The sequence below is a fragment of the Gigantopelta aegis genome, chromosome 4 (genome assembly GCF_016097555.1).
Source record: "Gigantopelta aegis isolate Gae_Host chromosome 4, Gae_host_genome, whole genome shotgun sequence".
Classification (NCBI taxonomy): Eukaryota; Metazoa; Mollusca; class Gastropoda; order Neomphalida; family Peltospiridae; genus Gigantopelta; species Gigantopelta aegis.
Window position 1 is genome coordinate 54,686,283 of NC_054702.1, and position 22,124 is coordinate 54,708,406.

Sequence of the window (22,124 nt, forward strand, 5' to 3'; positions counted from 1 at the left end):
AATCTTGCCACTTGATAAGAACGGGTGATTGGCACTGTGATGATTTTTCCATGTTGACAAGCAGACGGCTGGATTGTATCCTAGAGGCAATGTGACTCTGGAGAAAGAGAGAGAGGAGTAGCAGACGTCACCTAGCTATGCTACAGGTAGGGAATGAACACTGTGCTATATATATATATATATATACACATATAGGAAGAGAGAGAGAGAGAGTTTTGTGTGAATGCGACTGCAAGGAGTAGTACAGACCGCATGCCGCACAGGTCACTGCAGGCAGTGCCAAGCTCTCTACAACCGAGTTCAATGCAGAAGAATATATCTGTATATCAAACTCCAGTAGATGTCAAAAGTATAAGAAATAAACATCTCAGCAAAGTTGCTAACAGTGCTGAAGAACACTATAGTGAAACCCTTCTAAACCAGACCCTCTCGAAACCAAGACAAATGTCCGGTTTAAAGAGGGGTCCAGTTTAGGGAGGTTATGTTCTGTCCTGGTTTAAAAAAAAGGGACTCTGTAAAACGTCAGGTTTTGAGGAAATTCCGGTTTACAGAGGGTCCGGTCTTGAGAGGTTTTACTGTATTTCCCAATGTCTAGCACAATTCCTGCTGTACATACATGTAACAGATGTTAAAGAAACATCTCATATTTTCTCAGGTGCTCTTGCAACCAATCAACACCAACACCAAAAATACATATTTCCCTTTCGTTTTGTTGTAAATATAATATTGTCAAATATACAATTAATTGTCAAAAACGTTTATGTCACTGTTGTAATGCCTTGTCAAACAATATAATTTTTTGTTTTAAACTTCAGGCAGGTACGAGTGCTCTATATGTAAGACTGTATCTGTGTGTGGTCTATATAAATATACTGGAGGGAATTAATTAAAATTTCAAATTCTGTAACCTACATGTAGGTGAGACAAAAAAACCAGACATCTTATTCCCAAGTTAATTAGAAAAAAATATATCTATATCTATATTTCAAATGGTAATTATTTATGAGTGTATGAATCAAGTGTACATATATATCATGCACAAACAATTATGTGTACATGTAATTTCTTTCTTAAAACATATGGTAGGTAGACCACTGTTAGTGTTGCGAATTGGTTGGAATTTCATTATCAATCATCGGTTATAATTCATTTGCACCAACCGATCAACTTTCATTATACAACTGGCTAGAATTATATGAACATAAGGATTTTAATTATAAGGACCAAGCACCTATTGTGTTCACCAGGATAAACTCTACAAATCATTAATTTTACCTTGAATACTTATTTGGTGTCAGTTTTCTTTATGTGAACACATGAAAACAAACATAAACCCCAGCATATTTAAAATACAGATATCAATTTATCATTTAAACCATTTGAACAATTACAATTAAACTTTTCCACAACAATCGATTATAAATTTTTATCATCAATCATCACCTTAGAAGGAAGGAAGGAAATGTTTTATTTAACGACGCACTCAACACATTTTATTTACAGTTATATGGGATAGGACATATGGTTAAGGACCACAGATATTGAGAGAGGAAATCCACTGTCACCACTTCATGGGCTACTCTTTTCGATTAGGTCAAGGTCAAAGGGTTTTACGTGCACGTTCAGAGCAAGCTGTTGTAGCGCACGCCTGTCGTGGGCACAGGTGCCGGCCTTGGCCGGCCTCTCTGTCCAAGACAGGAAATTTTCGATTAGCAGCAAGGGATCTTTTATATGCACCATCCCACAGACAGGATAGCACATACGACGGCCTTCGATATACCAGTCGTGGTGCACTGGCTGGAACGAGAAATAGCCCAATTGGCCCACTGACAGGGATCGATCCCAGACCGACCACGCATCAAGTGAACACTTTACCACTGGGCTATGTCCTGTCCCAACATTAGAAGAGCTCAACCCAATCCATTTTCAATTTTTATCAATCAATGAAATATCTCTCTAACTACGTGTGTATATATATATATCACTCCTGAAATCTAAAATCTGAACTATTAATAACAGGTACATGTACCAAGGCTATACAATATAATTATTAATCTGTATCAACATGCCTCTGAAAATATGTGATAATTGTTCATGCATACGGTAATTTGTGCAAGACACCAGCCTCGGTGGCACAGTGGTTAAGCCATTGAACTACAGGCTGGTAGGTACAGGGTTCACAGTCTGGTAACGATTCCAACCCAGAACGAGTTCTTAAGGGTATCAATGGGTAGGTGTTAGGCCACTACACCCTCTTCTCTCTCACTAACCAACTAACAACTAACCCACTGTCCTGGACAGACAGGACATTAAATTAAAGTTCATCATTTACATGGTCATGATGGGATATACAAAAAAAAAGAAAAAAGAAAAAGAAAGAAAAAAGATATGGGTTACTTAATTTGATTTTGAGTAACCCATAAATGGATTACATGTACACAAATTTTCAATTCTCTTATAGGCCTGTTTCAATAAATGCATGTAACGAGGGAAACGTAACTCCAAGAAAGTTATAGGATTAACCATTTTGTCTCAAATGTCTGCAGGCCAAATTAGCCTAAGTAAGATGAATGTAGCATATGCAGAGGGAGTGCAACCAAAGCCACATTATCAGGCCTTAACATGCTGGTAAACATATGTATAGCCTCAGAAACTCACAGGTAGCATTATCTCACGATAGAAAGAATAAAAAGAAAGATTATTGTTCGATAAGTTATTTTAAAAATTGATATGTTATAGCTGGTCGAAACCGGTTCAGTCACATCCTATGCAATATATTGAGATTATTATACGAGCTTGTGTGTCGTACTGATTTTACAAAATGAGAATCAGGATTCTTGTATTGCATGAGTGAGAGCGAGATTAATACATGAATTCCGACATGTTTCATAAAATCAGTTCAAAACACACGCAAGTGTAATAATTTCTTTATTATCCATATTTTTTTTTTTTTTGTGTGTGTGTGGTTTTTTTAATTAATAACAAGGACCGTCTGAACTTTTACAACCACCAGTAGAAGGAGACGATAAAATGATGTCATAAAGTTTGTTTTGTTTAATGACACCACTAGAGACATTTATTTATTTATCATCGGCTGTTGGATGTCAAACATTTGGTAATTTTTTACATATAGTTTTAGAGAGGAAACACATGTAGTTTTAGAGAGGAAACCTGCTAAATTTTGTTATTAATAGCAAGACGTCTTTTATATGCACCATTCCACAGACAGGATAGCACATACCACAGCCTTTAATATAGCAGTTGTGGTACACTGGCTGGAATGATAAATAGCCCAACCGTCAATTCCAGACCGACCGCACATCAAGCGAGCACTATACCACTGGGCTACGTCCTGTCCCAACAACTAATAAAGACTATTATTGATGATCTTGTTTTACAGCTACATGTATGAAGAAACAAGTTTAAAGAAATCAGTGAAGAAACCTTGTGCAGAAGAAGATGTGGGGGAAAAAAAAGAGATATCTCCAAGAAGTACAAATATCAATTCAAAGCGACTGCAAAGCAATTACAATATATCTCTTATTTCTTAAACAGCTGTGGAAATCCACAAAAAAAAAAGTGTACAGCAGTCGATAAAAAACTCAGTAAATTCCCAGAAGATCTTGTGAAAGAAAGAGAGAAAAAAAACCCACCATTTGTAGTTCTCTATTTCCAGGTGAATTTTTTTTTATTGCATCTGACAACAGACATCATACAGTGGCTCCACCTGTCCATCTTCGAGTTCTCGAAGCATCCACTGAATTCTCCACAGATAAGTAAGTGAAATCTTGTGTGGCCTAGCTGCCGAACCGGTCCATTTGTCTTTGGACGGCTACACCCAAATGACCTTAGCAAAAGGTTAAGACACCAAAATAATCACAATATAAATTTTATCTGTCTGAAATTCATATATGCTTGTTGTAGAGTGAATGTCAAAGTGATCCAAAAAACAGCTTGCAAAAATAAATTTCTGTCCCGGATTGGGCCCCTGGCCTCCAGAGACCGAACCCGGGGTGGACATGCTCGAAGCCTTAGTGGTATAGGAGCATGGGAAAGTCTTCACACACACGCAAAAATAAAGTTCTTCCAACTACAGGTACAAGCAGAAACCAGAATGAAATATACAGCTTTCTGCAGATGATAAGTCAGTAAGACAGTCAATTAATCAATAGTTTTAATATACGAAATACCGAAATGGCGTGTAGAGAAAGTACATTTCATATTAAGCAAGTTAAGAGGACATAAACAATTCATATACATAGTACAAACAAGTAAACAAAATTAATATTTTTACATGGAATATTCAGCCCTTGATATTGCTTCAGCATTCGGCAGATATGATATAAAAACTGAATTAAACTGATTAACTTTAGCATTCCCCCCATGCACATAATGCTAGGATCACAGTACCAACTGCCACAGAAAGTTGGCCAACTTTTTCCTGTCACGACTTCTACGATGGTCCAGTTGCTATTCAGAGTGCTCTTACAACTCGATTCTCATCGCACAACTCATTAGTTGTTAATCTGAGTGTACCTGTGTTAAGTCGGGAGTTGGGGAAATTACAATGCAACAGTCGAGTTGACCAACTTTCTGTTGGCAGTTGGTAGTCTTAGATTAGCATTACTGTGAGAAGACATTTAAAATACAAATGCTGAGGTAGTTTTCTAATTGCAAAGACTGAATATTATATATGTCTCTTTCTAGATTTCTTCATAATCTCAAGAATGAATGATGAATATATAGCCCCACCTTCTTTCAATGCTTGTCTGAACAAGACAACACTTTATTGGTAAATGTTATTGTTGAGACAAGGACTGGTACATGGAGTTAAGATGGGAAAGGAATGTTTGTTTAATGTTTAATCAAATATGACTATTAAGTGTAAAAAAAGAGATGGTGATAGTGACATGTAACACAATACCAGCATCCAGGCTACCAAACGGCAGAAGAAGATATTTTATTTTGCAACCACTGTTTATACCGACTGATTACAGTATAGCTAGTGACCAATTGAAGCAGAGTCTTAAACTGCTATTAGCAGGATACCACTAGTCATCGAATCTAGCTAAGCCTGACTTGACTAGTGTACTTTGGACTAGATTTTCAACAGATCAGTTATTAATATTATTAATTTCAATACAGAATATCGAAAGAAAGCTTGGTGTTGGTGTGTCCATAAGAAAACATTTATATTTATTTATTATGAATTAAGACATAAAACATGTTCCTAATGAGAATAATTTAACATGTTACAACTACATGAATACACCATGCAGTACCAAAAAGTTAAGTGGAAAAATGTACATTAGATGCTATTAGTATGGGAACAAAATGACGAATCTCAAAAAAAGAGAGAGAAACAAAAAAAGCTGACAGGTAAGAAACCCAACATTAGTTGTTAAGTAAATCTGGACAAAATGTAATATTTTAATCAGTATTTTATCAGTTAGAACTGTTTTTGTCATAGGATATAAATGTGAATGCCACAATCATTTCCATTTCTCTGTCGACAAAAACAAGAATGTCTTTTTTCTAGGTCATAACTTTAAAAATAATAAAAAAAATACTTCCAATGTCAGATGTCGGTTTACTTATTACAACAGACTCTTTCCTGGATATATATATAGGTAAGCATGTTTATGTAATTAACGCAAGTGATCAACAGACGGCGCTCTTTGACGCATGCACTTGTGGTGAAATAATTAGTGTCAAATAGAAGTAGCAGTAGTACCCGTTTTATTATGGTCAAAAATAGCATCAGTGGAAAAGGAAAGACAGATAGCATATTGATTTTTTTTTCTAACAGATCACTGGAACTTAATACTGTCAGATGCAATACAGAATCTACTTTTAAAAAAGAATAAATTATCAGCAAATCATAAACAGTCATTATGTCTTGATGACTATACAGCTAAAAACACCAAAACAAAAAAGCCACACACTCTTCCTCACCCACAACCTTCAACCAAAAACAAATATCATTAATACAGGAAGAAAGGAAATAAATTATTTTAAGCATCAAACATTGTGACACTAGACTAGAAAAGAAAAACTTTCACTCCTTCCAATTAGCAGTCAGGGATTTTTTTCTCCATAGATGACAGAATGAGGGAATCCCAATGAACCCACAAGAAGGGATAGATTTTACAAGGTACACATGAAGGTGTTCGACTACTGATATCAACTGATATCAATCCTGTCTCTATGGAAGAAAAGTTGAAAGTTTATATTATTTAACAACACCACTGGAGCACACTGATTTATTAATCATTGGCTGTTTGATGTCAAACATTTGGTAATTTTTAAACATACATGTACATGTTGTTTTCAGAGGAAACCTGCTACATTTTTTCTTTAGCAGCAAGGAATCTCTTATATTCACTTTCCCACAGACATCACATCACATACCATAGCTTTTGATATACCAGTCATGGGCACTGGTTAGGAAAAAAAATAATCAGAGAATAGGTCCACTGAGAGGATTCGATCCTTTGACCTAAGCACCTCAGGTAAGACCTCGATCTACCGAAGAAAGGAGATGCATTTTCACCAATTTTACCTGTTGTACAAAAATGTTTTCATATTACCGTATATCTTAGCTTATAAGTTGTTTTTTTCAACAAAATAAAAATCAGGGACTCTATCAGCTTGTAGGCAAGATTGACTAATAAAGATTGACTAATAACATACTGTATTGAAACAAATTTTTATCATCTAGACAGACATACATACATACCTGTATATATGTATGGACAGGCAGACAGACAGACAGACAGACAGACAGATCACCTTGGTTGGCACTGATCTGGCCTTTTTTCTGTTTGCTGGTTAATGTAAACCAACATGAAAGGGATGGAAACTACCAGCTGATATGTTTATTGATAGGCTAACATTTGTGTGTGTTGGAGGCGCTATGTTTGTATTTTGTAGGTGGTGTATGTACATTTGGCTTCTGAAATTACAAACTATAAATACACCTGTAAATACTCAGGAGGATTTGCCGTATCGAAAAAAAGACGTTTTAATAGATACTGTTTTATCCAAGAGGTGGGCATCACCGGCCGACCATGTCCCGAGTCAGGTCCCTGGCTATCCAGAAACAGGACCAGGGATGGACATGCCTGAAACCTTAGTGGTATATGGGCATGTTAAAAAAGTTCACGGTCAAGCTCAACTGGCCGACTCCAGCCTAGAAAGAAAATAACTGCTGATGCTGTGAAGTGTGGTGTTTTGGGAAAGGAAAGGAATAGTTGTTTGACAATACAGTTCAGGCCATTATAGCTATTTCTATAGTGTTACGTGTGTTTGTAAAACATATGGTACTTTTCAACTGTGGCCTGTGAAAGAAAACTGCAGTGATACAAGGTACATTTAGATAACAGTAATGACGTAGATACAAATGTATATTCATAGATGTTCACCCCATTGTATATTAAAAAAAAAAAAAAAAAAAAAAAAAATTAACTTTAACAAAAAAAAAAAAAAAAAAAAAAAAAAAAAAAAAAAAAAAAATTAAAATTTTAATTAATTTTTTACACACATAGGCACAAATATAAACCAAGTTTCAATGATGCAGAGTTTATAGTTTGTGAGAAATAGAGCTAAAAGTGAAACGTTAACATTGAGCCAATGCAAAAGTTGATGCCTTCACTGCCACCACCGCCTGAAAAGTACCTATATCTCACCTTTTTACTTCATAAAGGCATGACGACAGCGAGTTTCCTCTGCCAATATCTGTGTGGTCCTTAACCATATGTCTGATGCCATATAACCTTACATAAAATGCGTTGAGTTCGTCGTTTAATAAAACATTTCCTTCATAAAGGTGAGACAAAACACAGAACTATTTTCGGTAGATTATAATCTAACATTACTTCTGGATAATTTGAACTAAAAGCAAAAAGCAAAAGAAAAAAGGTCCCCCCCCCCCCCCCCCCCCCCCCACACACACACACAAGACCTTAATCCATGAATATTGACAATGCAGGATGGGGGGGGGAAAATAGAGATTATCAGCAAGGAGTGTTTTATATGCACTTTAATTCCACAAACAGGACAGTACAAACACTATGGTCTTGGTATATTAGTTGGAACACTGATTAGAAATAACTCGATGTGTTGACTGATCTGCATATCCCAGTGCCCAGTTTTGAGGAAATGAATGAAAGAGATTTACATGTAACTTATCATATTTTTCAAAGAAACTTGGTAATAAGCAAGCAGACAAATTTGCCAACAGCTGGTGGGCTCCAAGCAAAGAATCAAGTATGCCTTATCTATGAGAGAAAATCTTAATGCTTTACCATTAACCTGTGCATACCAATTGAATGAGGCATTGCTGAATGAAGCTATATGACAAAATGTAAAAGAGTAAATGAAATAAATTCCTTGACATGAACATTCCACCATCCAGCCAGTGAATCCATTTTCTGATTGTGGTTATCTCAGCCAGTGACTGGTATATCAAAGGTCGTGGTATGTGCTGTGCTGTCTGTGGGAAAAGTGCTAATAAAAAATCTCTTGTTGCTAATGAAAAAATGTAGCAGGTTGCCTCTAAGACCACATGTCAAAAATACCAAATGTTTAATATTCAACAGCTGATGATTTATAAAGCAATGTGTTCTAATGGTGATGTTAAGTAAAACAGGGCTTCTAGAATTTACAGGGCTTCTAGAATTTACAGGGCTTCTAGAATTTACAGGGCTTCTAGAATTTTTATAAAATTCACTAGCCATGAGATCAGTGATTTAAAAAATGTACTAGCCACGATTAAAAATTCACTAGCCCTACTTTAAGTTAATATAGTTTTACTAAATAATATTAGTAATAATCAAATATGTCACCTAAATGAGGAGATACTAGATAGAGCTTAAAAACACTAACATTGGGGGGTTGGGGTGGGGGCAGGATATTCATATTTATAAAATAGACTTAACTCCAACATTTAACCAAAAATATTCACTAGCCATCGTACATGGCAATAGTTGTTATTTACTAGCCCAACATTGAATATCACTAGCTAGCCATGGGAGTGGGGATACCATAATCTAGAAGCTCTGAGTAAAACAAACTTTCTACCATCCAAATCCCCTTCAAAAACACTAACAAAATAAGAAATCTTCATTTTCTTTGGCTTAGGAATATAAATATGGTAAACCACCATAACACTGCCACCTCAACCCAGCAAGAAAGTAATATAGAATTAATAGAAATGAAACAAAAACATTGTTGGTAACCAGGCCAAAATATACATTGTATAAAGAAATAAAAACTGGAGTTAGCGGCACTTAAATATATTAATACTTATGAGTCATTTTACATGCAATAAACTGTTGAATGATAAGCACAGGTAGTGTTGCCTTTTTGTATGACCAGAACGGTCTCTGTTTAATGCATTCACTTGGAAGGTGGCCAGTGATTAGTCATCTCGGGTCAAGCACAATTTACACGGGAGTGTGGATATGTGCTTTCTGTTTCCGATACACGAGCTCTGTCTATTTACACTTTGCTCAATCAGACCCAGCACATTGTGTGATGCATAAACTCCAGGTATTAACATCATTCCATCTACTACACAGCTAAAACTGGAATCTCACTAAGTGATAAACAGGCCTTAGGATCAATTCCTCGCAGTGGACTAGATTTTTCACCAGTTCAAACCAGTTTCACATAACTAAAACATGGAAAACCCCCAGCAGTATTTGCTATAGGAATAAAAGTGCATATTATTGATAACAATCTGAAAGAGGACTGTAACAGGTTTTTTTTCTCACATACTTTATTGATTACCAAAAAGTTACATGAATGTTGATGACATAATTTTTGTGTTATATGTGATTGAGATTCAAGTATTGCTATCTTAGAAAAGTTAGTTAGTTTGTTTGTTTTAATTAACGACACCACTAGAGCACACTGATTTATTAATCATTGGCTACTGGATGTCAAACATTTGTTAATGTTAACATATAGTCTTAGAGAAGAAACCCGCCACATTTTTCCACTAGTAGCAAGGAATCTTTTATATGCACCATCCCACCAATAGGATAGCACACAACACTAGCTAGAATGAGAAATAGCCCAATGTGTCCACCGACGGGAATTGATCCCGGATCTTAGAAAAGAGACTTTGCCGTTTGGGCTGCTTTTCTCTAGTAACAGATGGGTCAATGGAATTAGTGGGCATTCAACCCGCTTCCTCCAGATACATGCACCAGTTACATGTAGACTGCTTTCTTCTGGTAATTTCACTGAACAGGATGCATCAAACTTTATTAGATATACAATGTACCAATAATAATAAAGCTCCATCCCATCTCACTTCTGTAAATGAATCCACAACAAACAAACCAGAAGAACTTGTGTGGTGCTGATGGATTTATGTACATAGTACTGCAACTGCAACTTGCTACTACTGCAAATTTCCTTGTATAAGAAATGACAGCACTGCTAACGGTATGATAGAGCATTTCATAACACAGCAGCAGTGCTCTCTGAAGTTGGACCAGATTACCAGCAACAAAGAATGCTGCACCATCTCCTTGCAGGCATCACTCACCTGGGAAAGCATAACAGCACTGACAAATTGGGCTGCCATTTGGGCAGAGTTTCTCTGACGTTGGGAGAAATATATGGAATATTTCTCAAGCGGGCCAGTTGGCTAATGTCAGACGATATGCAGGTATGGTGGTGGGTGATGAAAAAAGAACAGACAAACAATACGGGGCCCAATCACTATCAAAGAAAAAATTAACTTCTCAGCAAGAAATGATACAATACAGATGGTCAAACAAATGGTTTTGTTAAGTGCTGTCTATTATGTGTATATACAATATAATTTCTGGAGACAAAACTTCAAAGGATCATTCTATATTCACTTAAATTTCCTACACATGTCTTACCTTTTCTGAATATTTAAAAAACAAGACTCCTGTTATTTAAAAATTATCTAGACTATTGGCAGCCCATAAGCCTTTAAATTATGTTTTTATAGTTAGCATGCAATGTGATGAAATGATCTTTCTGACTGAAAGAAAGAGGATGGTTAAACACCTCAGCATAATGAAGATAAAACTAGATTATTAAAAAAGGAGAACCCTCTATATTCGTCTTGATCAGCAGCATGGGGTCGGCTTGTATGTCTTTATGACAGAAAACGGCTTAGTTGGTAGGGTGCTCGGATTGAAGGAAGAAAATGTTTCATTTAACGACGCACTCAACACATTTTATTTACAGTTATATGGCGTCAGACATATGGTTAAGGACCACACAGATATTGAAGGAGGAAACCCACTGTCGCTTCATGGGCTACTCTCTTCGATTGGCAGCAAGGGATCTTTTATATGCACCATCCCATAGACAGGTGCACTGGCTGGAGCGAGAAATAACCCAATTACAAACCGACCGTGCACCAAGCGAGCCCCGGTGCTTGGATTCAGGGATTAAATTCAGTCGGTTATTTTTTTCCTCGTTCCAGTCAGTGCCCCAATACAGCTAACAACCCCTACAATTACCCATAGCCATCGGCAATGCCATGAAGATTACTCTGTAGTCTTTATATTTAATTCTTTTTCAAAAGCATGTTTGTTTTGGCCATGGACATACGGTATTCATAATTGCAGGGGTTTGGCTGATGTATCAAAAGCAGTGGTATGTGCTGTTGTCTATGGGAAAGTAAATATTGTTGCTAATGGAAAAAAATGGTGAGCTGTATAATTACATTCTATTACCTAAGCACCTCGGGTGAACGCTCTACCGACTGAGCTAAATCTCGCCCCAAATTGCAAATCAATTAGTCGGGTTATTTTGTTTTTAAAATCTAGTTGGTCAGCAAGTTTGTTGTCTGAGATAAATAAAACATAGTAGAGCACTACTTAATTACTTAGTACATACAAGTTGAAAAGAAATACCATATTATCAGTTACGTAGAAAAAAACATGCCAGCCCGTTTCTTGTTTCTCACAAGATCACTGGGTCTTTTTTCTTTCTTTCAACACTAAGCAAAACACTCAACAGTCTCAAATTACCATGGAAACAGTAAACCAACAGTGTACCACGCCATAATTAAAGCAAAAGTTAAACACTTTCTATTTTTGTTGTAAGAAATCCAATTTTCTCATGCCTATTAAAATATTGTACTTTTTTCGTCCACAGTAAATGTAAAAAAAAAGCCATATCAGTGAGAGTATAGAGTACAAGTTTTCAATGAAAGGGTTTCAATTCCACAATCTACATACACGTTGGCATTATAATTCCAGCTTGTTAAGTTTATGTATATATTAGTGTCAGATACTAGTATAAAACATTTCATGCAAAGGCTTGTAATAAAAATCAGTTTCCAGCCCATGAATTTTATTCACAGTGAAGTGCACGAATATGTTTATTTTCCCATCTGCCCCGTGTTATATAGTATAACAAATGCACTACGTCAACCAGATGCCACCTCATGCACATGGAGTATACGAGCATACATTAAGAGGCCAGTAAAAGTGAAAAGTGTTTGTGTACTCGTAATGGCGAGTTAAACAGCAGATTTTATAACAGTCTAGACAGATCGGTTATTAGTAAACACTCAGGGAAATCCAGAAACCTACAGCAGACTATAAAAACAACAGCCAGTAAACATGGTAAGCTCACAAGTCACTATCAAAACATCTTTAAGAACAATGCATCGTGTTTTGAAAATCCTAGCCGATACTCTGTTACAGCTGTCGACACGGGAAATAAATTTACTAGTTAGAAAAACACCATTGAGTCGAAGAAGGTTTTTTTTAATCAGTGACTATTGCATGCCAAACATCAGAGCAATTTCTGACACATAGGATGGGGTGAGAGAAATGTAAAATCTGACAGATATAAATATACTCAACAAAATTAATTAATGGCCAGTAGATGTTTTAGTAATTCATTTTTATACAGATGCAGAGCTCAAACTTAATGATATCAATTGCCGTAGGTTGGGGACATCACTGATGGTACAAAAGTGTCATCGGTAAAGCTCCTCAACAATGGCAAAATGTTTACATCTGGTGTACAATATCTGCCAGTATATACCATTAGTATATTTAAAATATGTCTACATACAGCAAAATAACCTTTCAGTCATCTGTTTACTTCAAAAGTCTCTCTTTTTTTAAAAATTACCATGAGCAGGCTTTAAATTACCGTAGGTGGGCCATTTCACCCACGGCAATTCTCTTTTAAATGGCCGTGGGCGACAACTTCTGAAGTTTGAGCCCTTCAGATTACTTATAAACACTGTTTTAGTAAAATCAGACTCATGCTACAATATGGAAAAATCCTACACACAGTGGCTTTTTGGGGCATTTATGAAAATTGCCAAAATCTGCATTCACTTAAAAAAACAAATTCACATTGATTTATAACAATACCTGTAATTTTCTTCATTCTTAAATTGTTGTTTAAATTATGAACTTTGAGAACATGCCACAACGTGGGAAGAAGCAGGTTTTAAAAAAAGACTATATTCGAAAGAAAAAAGCTGTATATATTTACTGGCCCTTAATTAATTTTGTTGAGTATATCATGTAATCTGTGTACTCTTGTACTTGTACTTCTCAAGAACGAACTTCAATAGTGCAGCCAGCAAGCTATCAGATTTACAGGTAAGGTTGGTACGTGCTAGGCTCACAGCATATTAAAGTAAGTGCCTGACTCGATGGGGAAGTCAGGGCTATCTCTGGCAGTTGCCAAATTCCCCAATTGCAAATTTTAAAAACAATTGGCGAATTTTATTTTAAGTTGGAGAAATAAGTTTTCTATATTTTATTAGAAAATTACTGTTTTTCTGTCATTTTTGAAGTTTAATAGATAATTTGGCGAAACTTTATGTTCACCCACAGCTAGCCCTGGAAGTGTATAAGAAGTTTGTTTTGTTTAATGACACCACTAGAGAACATTGATTTATTAATCACCCACTATTGGATGTCAAACATATGATCATTTTGACACAGTCATAAGAGAGGAAACCCACTACATTTTTCCATTAGTAGCAAGGGATCTTTTATATGCACCATCCAGCAGACAGAATAGCACATACCACGGCCTTTGATATACCAGTCGTGGTGCACTGGCTGGAACGAGAAATAGCCCGGGAAGTGTATAAGGCCACTATATTAACTCTCTCACTAACAGTTATCAATTAACGGTTAACATTTCTACTGGACAGCCAACCCAGACAGATGTTGTATATATGCCCAGGACAGTATGCTTGAATCTAAAGTCTCCAAATTAAAACATATTGGGCAGTATAACTGCTCCAATCTCATAAAGATAAATATCTGTAATCAACATCTTAAAAAAGAATATGATCATTTTTGTAAATTTTTCAAATGAAGGAAGGAAGGAAATGTTTTATTTAACAATGCACTCAACACATTTTATTTATGGTTATATGGCGGCGTTTTTTAAATGAAGTAAAGCAAACTTTAAAAAAAAATATTATTGTTGTAAATGTGTTAAATGATGTAAAATTAACCTGTTTTATTCTTCTGTTGACAACTTCTTCTATGATCCATGAAATAAACTACATGTATTTTTAAACCATGCATCCATGCAAAGACTGCAGAACAGTTTTTTTCTTCTTTTCTGTTGTTGTGTATCTCACATTTCAGGGCTAGCTCTGGCATTCGCCAAATTTGCCAACTGCGAAGTTTGAAAGCAGTTGGCAAATTTTATTTTAGTTTGGCGAAATAATTTCATGTAATAACTGACAATTTCTTAAATTTTTGAAGTTTAATGAATTGCTTTGCTTACCCAGAGCTAACCCTGCATTTGTTCGTTCTGTACCGGCCTCGGTGGCATCGTGGCAGGCCATCGGTCTACAGGCTGGTAGGTACTGGGTTCGGATCCCAGTCGAGGCATGGGGTTTTTAATCCAGATACCGACTCCAAACCCTGAGTGAGTGCTCCGCAAGGCTCAGTGGGTAGGTGTAAACCACTTGCACCGACCAGTGATCCATAACTGGTTCAACAAAGGCCATGGTTTGTGCTATCCTGCCTGTGGGAAGTGCAAATAAAAGATCCCTTGCTGCTAATCGGAAGAGTAGCCCATGTAGTGGCGACAGCGGGTTTCCTCTCAAAATCTGTGTGGTCCTTAACCATATGTCTGACGCCATATAACCGTAAATAAAATGTGTTGAGTGCGTCGTTAAATAAAACATTTCTTTCTTTTGTTCGTTCTGTAGTTATTTCTGAACACTGGCTAGAACATATTCATCAAACAATTATCTCCAGTACTGGACATTACATTTTGAGAAAAGTTGGCATCAGTTAGCATGCCATCTGCATGTAGTTACTGATCTAATATCAAACAGCCTTTGAAAACTCAGAATCAACCCATCCATACACACAAACTTAAAAGAGATATGCTCTTCATATTTAATCTACTTGCAAGAACATGGGGTGTACACAACCTGGTAAACAGAAGTTCATTAATTTAATGAGTCCAGATAAACAGTGTTACATATTACTGCCTAATCAGAGCTGCAGTTGCCATTCACAAGTGTTATTAACAGTTTGGCAAGCCACTGATTTGATACTTGATAACATTGTATGCCAGACCTTTGCTGTTTAGTAACTGGATATTTTACATAATCACATCAGATTTCTTAGATAAGATAGCTGAAAACCACTACCTCAGACGATGGGTGTTGCTCCACTGCTGAAAAAACATCATTTGAATGACTAATATTGTACTTGTTACTTACCTCGATATCAAACTTTTCTTCCTTGGAAGACAATTTCTTGATGGCCATTGCAATCCACATCTCCATGTCTTTCTTTTCTCGGCTGAACCTATACCAAGATGGAGCTAGGGCTGCAAGAGTTATCTTTTTGCTTTCTGAATCCACTTGAATTGTGTTCCATTTAGTCTGTAGAAAAAGTACAAATATATATATATATGTGACTGTCAAGTCAACAGTATCAACTATTGAAAGAATATTTAACAAAATCTTAGTAATACCTCTACACTCATAATTACTCATTATTTGTTTAAATTGAGGAGAAAAAAAACCTTTTTTTCAAAAACCCCAAACCTGCTGTAATGTAATAAGACAACAGATGTAACATTATTATTTTAAATACATGTCCCCCACCAGGCCCAACAAATTTTCATTTCTTCTACATTCAAGGGCTATAACTGTCAAAAGTGGGTAAATCGCCATAAAAGTCAAACCTGATCTGTAACAGTACATAATAAAGCTATACATCAAGTTTAGCTCAATATCTCAATGCATCCAGAAAACTATATGTGAGACAGACGAATGGACATATGGATGGACAGACAGAAGGACAGATATTAAACCTACATGTATATAGTCTCCTCCAGTTGGACTGGTAAGGGACTATTAAAATAGTTCATGAAAGAAAAGTGTAATTACTTTGAGATCCTGAAGTCTCTTGCTGACTCTGACATGAACACCTTGATCACGGACAATCTCAGCAGACAACAAGAGTTCTTCCCCTTGTTTTATAACCTCTTCAACTTGAGGCTCTAGGGCGATGACCTCTTCATCAATCATCTGGAAGTGTTAACATATACACACTTACATTACTTAAAACAATGCTTTTATTATATAAATAAATAATTATACACACACACACACACACACACACACACACACACAAAATTAACAGCTACTATATTGCTGTCAAGAAGAGGTTTTAAAGACTTGACTCGAGCTGACCTGACCTGACCTGAGCTGACCTCAACTAAAAATGTAGGTCAGTGGTATATGTGTTTTCAGGGGAGCCACCTGCTCGTGAACTAATTGACAGATGCATGTAGCATCATCTTCTATCACATCACATTCACCTAACATTAGGTGCAAAAACCAGTCATAACGAGCAACCACAATTGCTTGCCCTATTGAAGATGCCTCAGGTTATACTACAGCTTTGGGAAGGTACATGTAATCTCAGTAAAAACAATATACCATTCTGTTCTCATTTCATTTCATATATGATCATCAGTGATAACATCCATGGAGAGAATTAGAAGCAGGAAAGCACAGAGACATATTCAGTTTAGTTTTTAAATGCAATAAAATGTTTTAATCATAAGATAAGGTAAGATCTAAAAAAAACACAGGGTAGGTAAGAAGGAAGGTAAAACTCTTCTTCTTTTTAAAAAAATAAATTTAGATGGAATTATAACATTATCCCATTGTACACAAATGTTAAGATAATAAAATTAATCACAACAACACTTTAAGTTGCTACATGTGTTCGTTTTCATGTTAACTGTAACACGAAAAAAAAAAAATTGCATTCTAAAATTAGGGTCGGTTAGGTTACTGGGAAGGACCGATATTTTATGTTTTTCCTAATCCATGACAACTGGAAATGTCCTGACCTTGAGAGTGGCCTCGATGTTGTCTGACAGATCACTCTCCTGCAGTCTGCCATCGGTGGAGATGGTGCTCTCGACCACAACCAGGGCTGTCATCACCCTGTCACAGTGCAGGTCAAATGCGTCTTCACCCTCAACCTTCGACCCCTGGCGCTGGAACCTCGGAGGGGGTGACGACACCGGGGATGTGATGACTACTTCCACTGCTGCCTCATGCTGATTAGCTTGTTTCACCTGGTGGGAAAAATAGTAAGAACTTGCTTGAAAATATATAATCTTATGTGTCAAGTACAATTTGATATATTCACAAAAAGGTTAAAGATATGGTTATAATTGGATGGCAAACATTGACCCTTTTAACATGTCTTCAGACGAAACCTGCTAATTTTTTCAATTAGTAGCAAGGAATATTTTATATGCACTTACCTAGAGAAAGGACAGAATATATCATCACCTTTAATATGTTAATCATGGTGCATTTGTTGAAACAAAAACAACTCAACTATTCTTTCATGAGGGTTTGATCTTATGATGCAAGCACTTCAGGCAACCACTCAAGTGACTGATTTAGATTCCATCCCCATCACAAATCTAACCAGGTACAATGGTGCTCCACATACAAGGTTACATCCCTCTATTCATTTTAATTTCTTTCTCTTTGAACAATACTGAACTATGTTATAATGGAGGTACTTTGAAGATTATTTGGACTGGATTTTAATGACACCTCCAAACACCATTTAATCTGTGACCATAGTATTGTGTGGCAAACAAATGGGGACACTTTTGTTAGTCTGACAGAATGAAATAATTATTCTGATACCCCTTCCCATTAGAAGCATGGAATCTTTAATATACACTTAGCCAGAGTAAGGACAGTAGATTTCCGTGTATCGAGTGATTGTTTGGGTGGATGACAACAGTTCAACAGAAGTTGAATATAACAAAATGGATGAACAGGTAGTAAAAATAAAGCAGGAGAATGACTCACTTTAAGTTTTTCCGTCACTTCTTCCCATCTCTGGTTGAGGTGGGTGAGTTCAGGTTCGACCATCTTGTTGTAGCGGTCACTCCTGGTCATCAGGTTTATTGCTGAGTCTCGGACTTCATCCACCTGACTCCGCAGTTCGTTCATCTGCATCTGTAAGGCCTGCAAATATATAAAGCATTTTTTTGTTGTTAAAACATTAAACATTCATTTCAATTCTGATCCCAGAGAAAAGTTTACATATTAAGAACCAATACCACACAAACAATCAAATGGTTCATCTCGGAATTTTAATCCATATTTCAGTTCCAGTTTTATGACACACCTTAATTACTCTAAATGTGAAACATCTTTTTCATTAAGCAATAACTAATATATTTTTTTAGTTTATGTAGTTCAAAGAATTAAAGTAGGGTGGGGTGTTGGGTAAAAATTATTTAAACTCTCGACTCCTGCACCACGTAATAATTAAAATAAAGCTCAACTTTAAATGTACCACATGTCTTTAATGATACACGAACCACAAATTTCTGTCAGTAGTTGTGTTCACTGAAATAATGTAATAAATGTTTCATCAAAAACATAGTTTTACCTTTGTTTAGTTTTGTTCACCAATAGCTACATGTAAATGTTCCTGTATAGTCCTCAAATTGGTTTAACCTACAGAACCACTCGACAAACAACATTACTCCATAATGTACATTTACTTTACATTATAGTTACCCGCATCTAATCAATGTATTTAGTCTGTGTCTTCACTTCAGCCAGATAGATAGATACAAGAAGAGTGACCAGGCGTAATTAATAATTCATTATCTGGTCTGTCACATCACTGTATACCTGACAATGTGACTTGCATTGTTATAGCATTAACGACCGTCCACCTGACTACACAATTCATTATTTCACTGAACAGGGCTACCGGTCGGAAGATGTCTGTCGTTTAACTGTACATGTAAGAATGACACTCAAGCAGACCAGGTCAATTCTCAGTGGTCAAGATAAACAAGTGAATATCATTACCACAGAGTGGGCTATGAAAAACAAAACAAAAACGTTTCTGCCATCAGTAAAAAACATATACACAACCAATGTCAGGCTTTAACAATATCATATCTACCACATACATGTACACACATGTCAACCATAACTGAAACTTGATGGTGTTGACCATCTAAGAAAGAAAAGAAAGAAAGAAAGAAAGAAAGAAAGAAATGTTTTATTTAACGACGCACTCAACACATTTTATTTACGGTTATATGGCGTCAGACATATGGTTAAGGACCACAGATACTGAGAGAGAAAACCCGCTGTCACCACTTCATGGGCTTCTCTTTTCGATTAGCAGCAAGGGATCTTTTATATGCACCATCCCACAGACAGGCTAGTACATACCACGGCCTTTTATATACCAGTCGTAGTGCACTGGCTGGAACGAGAAATAGCCCAGTGGGCCCACAGATGGGGATCGATCCCAGACTGACCGTGCATCAAGCGAGCGCTTCACCACTGGTCTACGTCCTGCCCTGACCTGTTTTGCTAAATATTAATTGGCTAACAACTTAATACAACTGCATGCAATACAATTTAATATGAATGGATGGGCAAACAGGCTGAACATATTAACTCAACGGACACAATTTAATATGAATGGATGGGCAAACAGGCTGAACATATTAACTCAACGGACACAATTTAATATGAATGGATGGGCAAACAGGCTGAACATATTAACTCAACGGACACAATTTAATATGAATGGATGGGCAAACAGGCTGAACATATTAACTCAACGGACACAATTTAATATGAATGGATGGGCAAACAGGCTGAACATATTAACTCAACGGACACAATTTAATATGAATGGATGGGCAAACAGGCTGAACATATTAACTCAAACGGACACAATTTAATATGAATGGATGGGCAAACAGGCTGAACATATTAACTCAACGGACACAATTTAATATGAATGGATGGGCAAACAGGCTGAACATATTAACTCAACGGACACAATTTAATATGAATGGATGGGCAAACAAGCTGAACATATTAACTCAACGGACACAATTTAATATGAATGGATGGGCAAACAGGCTGAACATATTAACTCAACATACACAATTTAATATGAATGGATGGGCAAACAGGCTGTCTATATTAACTCAACAGACACAATTCATGTCTTAAAAGGAAGACCAGGTACATCTTGTGAATTACAAGGCAACAGCCATTAACCAACTGGAAAAAAGGAAAATTCAACTACACGTAAATGTAAGAACAAAAAAACTGTACTGACATTTACCAGAAACCAAAATAGTTTCCAAGGATGGGTTCCTAAAGCTACTGTCACACCTTGCTGGATAGCATTAACGGACGTACGACGGAACAAAAGAAAATTATCCGGTGGTGAAAGTCGTCTCCGTTGCTGCTTGAGGCCCTTCGAATGGAAGAACACCCGATATTTAGCGGATAAAACGCACAATGACCACACAATCACCGGACAAGTACAGGACAATTACCGGCCACTGTAACAGACATTGCCGTACGAGTAACGGACAAGATCCGGTCAAAACAAAAGCGGAATGCATGAGAAACTGACAAAACGTTCTTCGAATGTATTTGTACAGGTCAAGTGATGGACAAAACGGGTATAAATAGTCCGGTGAATTGAACACAGGGCGCACATATCACTCCATCATGAGTTGGTCATAAAGACCAAACTGTTGCCGCCTCTCAGGGCCCAGCCATGCCCTAGACCACCATCTCCGCTGCACCCTTCTCCTCCTTCTGTTCTCTACATGGACATAGATGTTGAGATTGACATCTAGCAGGTCAATCTGTGCCTGGATCAGGACCACTTGATACTGCAGGCGGAGTCTCACATAACACTCCATCATGAAGGTCCTTACGGTCTCAGAAGGTCTTGAGGGGGTGAGACAGGGAGGCCACATTATATACCCCGGAGGATGTACGTCGCTGTCTGTTTCGGACCGGTAAAGACCCGTTACATGTACGGTACTTATACTGTACTTTTCCCGAGACGTCAGTTTAGTCCTGTGGACCCCGTTACACATCTGTTATTCATCAGTTCCCATGCGTTCCTTATCTGGTAATCATCCACTGAACATGCGGTACACCTCTGGTTCATCCGATGCATGTCAGGTAGTAGTCCGGCTGCGTGTCACGTCCACCAGACATCAATGAATGCGAACTGACAAGTACAGGACAAGGAACACACGAGTTCCGAATAAAACGCATGCCCAGCGCACAACAACCATACAACCGGCGGACGCCTTTGCACGGTGGAGTCCGTTCCAAGTTTTGTGCATGCACAAAACTTTCCGCCGGATTGAATGGACCTCGCCAGACCTTGCCTGACAGGGAACGCATTCGCAGAATGACAAATGGACAGGAAACGCATCTGAACGGAGAAGAACGGATTGAAATTTTTTCACTCCGTCGGACGTCCGTTAACGCTATCCGGCAAAGTGTGACACCCCCCCCCCCCCCCCCCACACACACCTCCCAGTGAAAAAGCCAATGAGACAGTCATTGAGAGATCTGTAAGACTTTTAACCCCACCACTATAAGCTCCTGTTTGCATACACTCATTAAGATTACATGCTATTGTAATGTAGTATCCATGTCTGTCCATATCATTATTACACACAGAACATTAGTCATCAGTGCAAAAACAAATCTGTCCTTGAACAACAGCAAAACAAAAACACATGGATACAGTGGTACATGTAATTTG

The 22,124-nt window shown here is 37.1% G+C and overlaps 1 protein-coding gene across 4 annotated transcripts in view; it reads right to left on the reverse strand.

Annotated features, from left to right (window-relative positions):
* The window catches only part of LOC121370764 (dystrophin-like), a 424,499-nt gene that overhangs the window by 215,659 nt on the left and 186,716 nt on the right, over positions 1-22,124 (reverse strand). For all 4 annotated transcript variants that reach the window (XM_041496221.1, XM_041496219.1, XM_041496220.1 and 1 more), the window contains 4 exons: positions 18,365-18,523; positions 17,377-17,607; positions 16,403-16,543; positions 15,728-15,892 (listed from right to left, as the gene is read on the reverse strand). In XM_041496221.1, the coding sequence (XP_041352155.1) occupies positions 15,728-15,892; positions 16,403-16,543; positions 17,377-17,607; positions 18,365-18,523 (696 nt within the window). The remainder of the gene's footprint in view (positions 1-15,727; positions 15,893-16,402; positions 16,544-17,376; positions 17,608-18,364; positions 18,524-22,124) is intronic.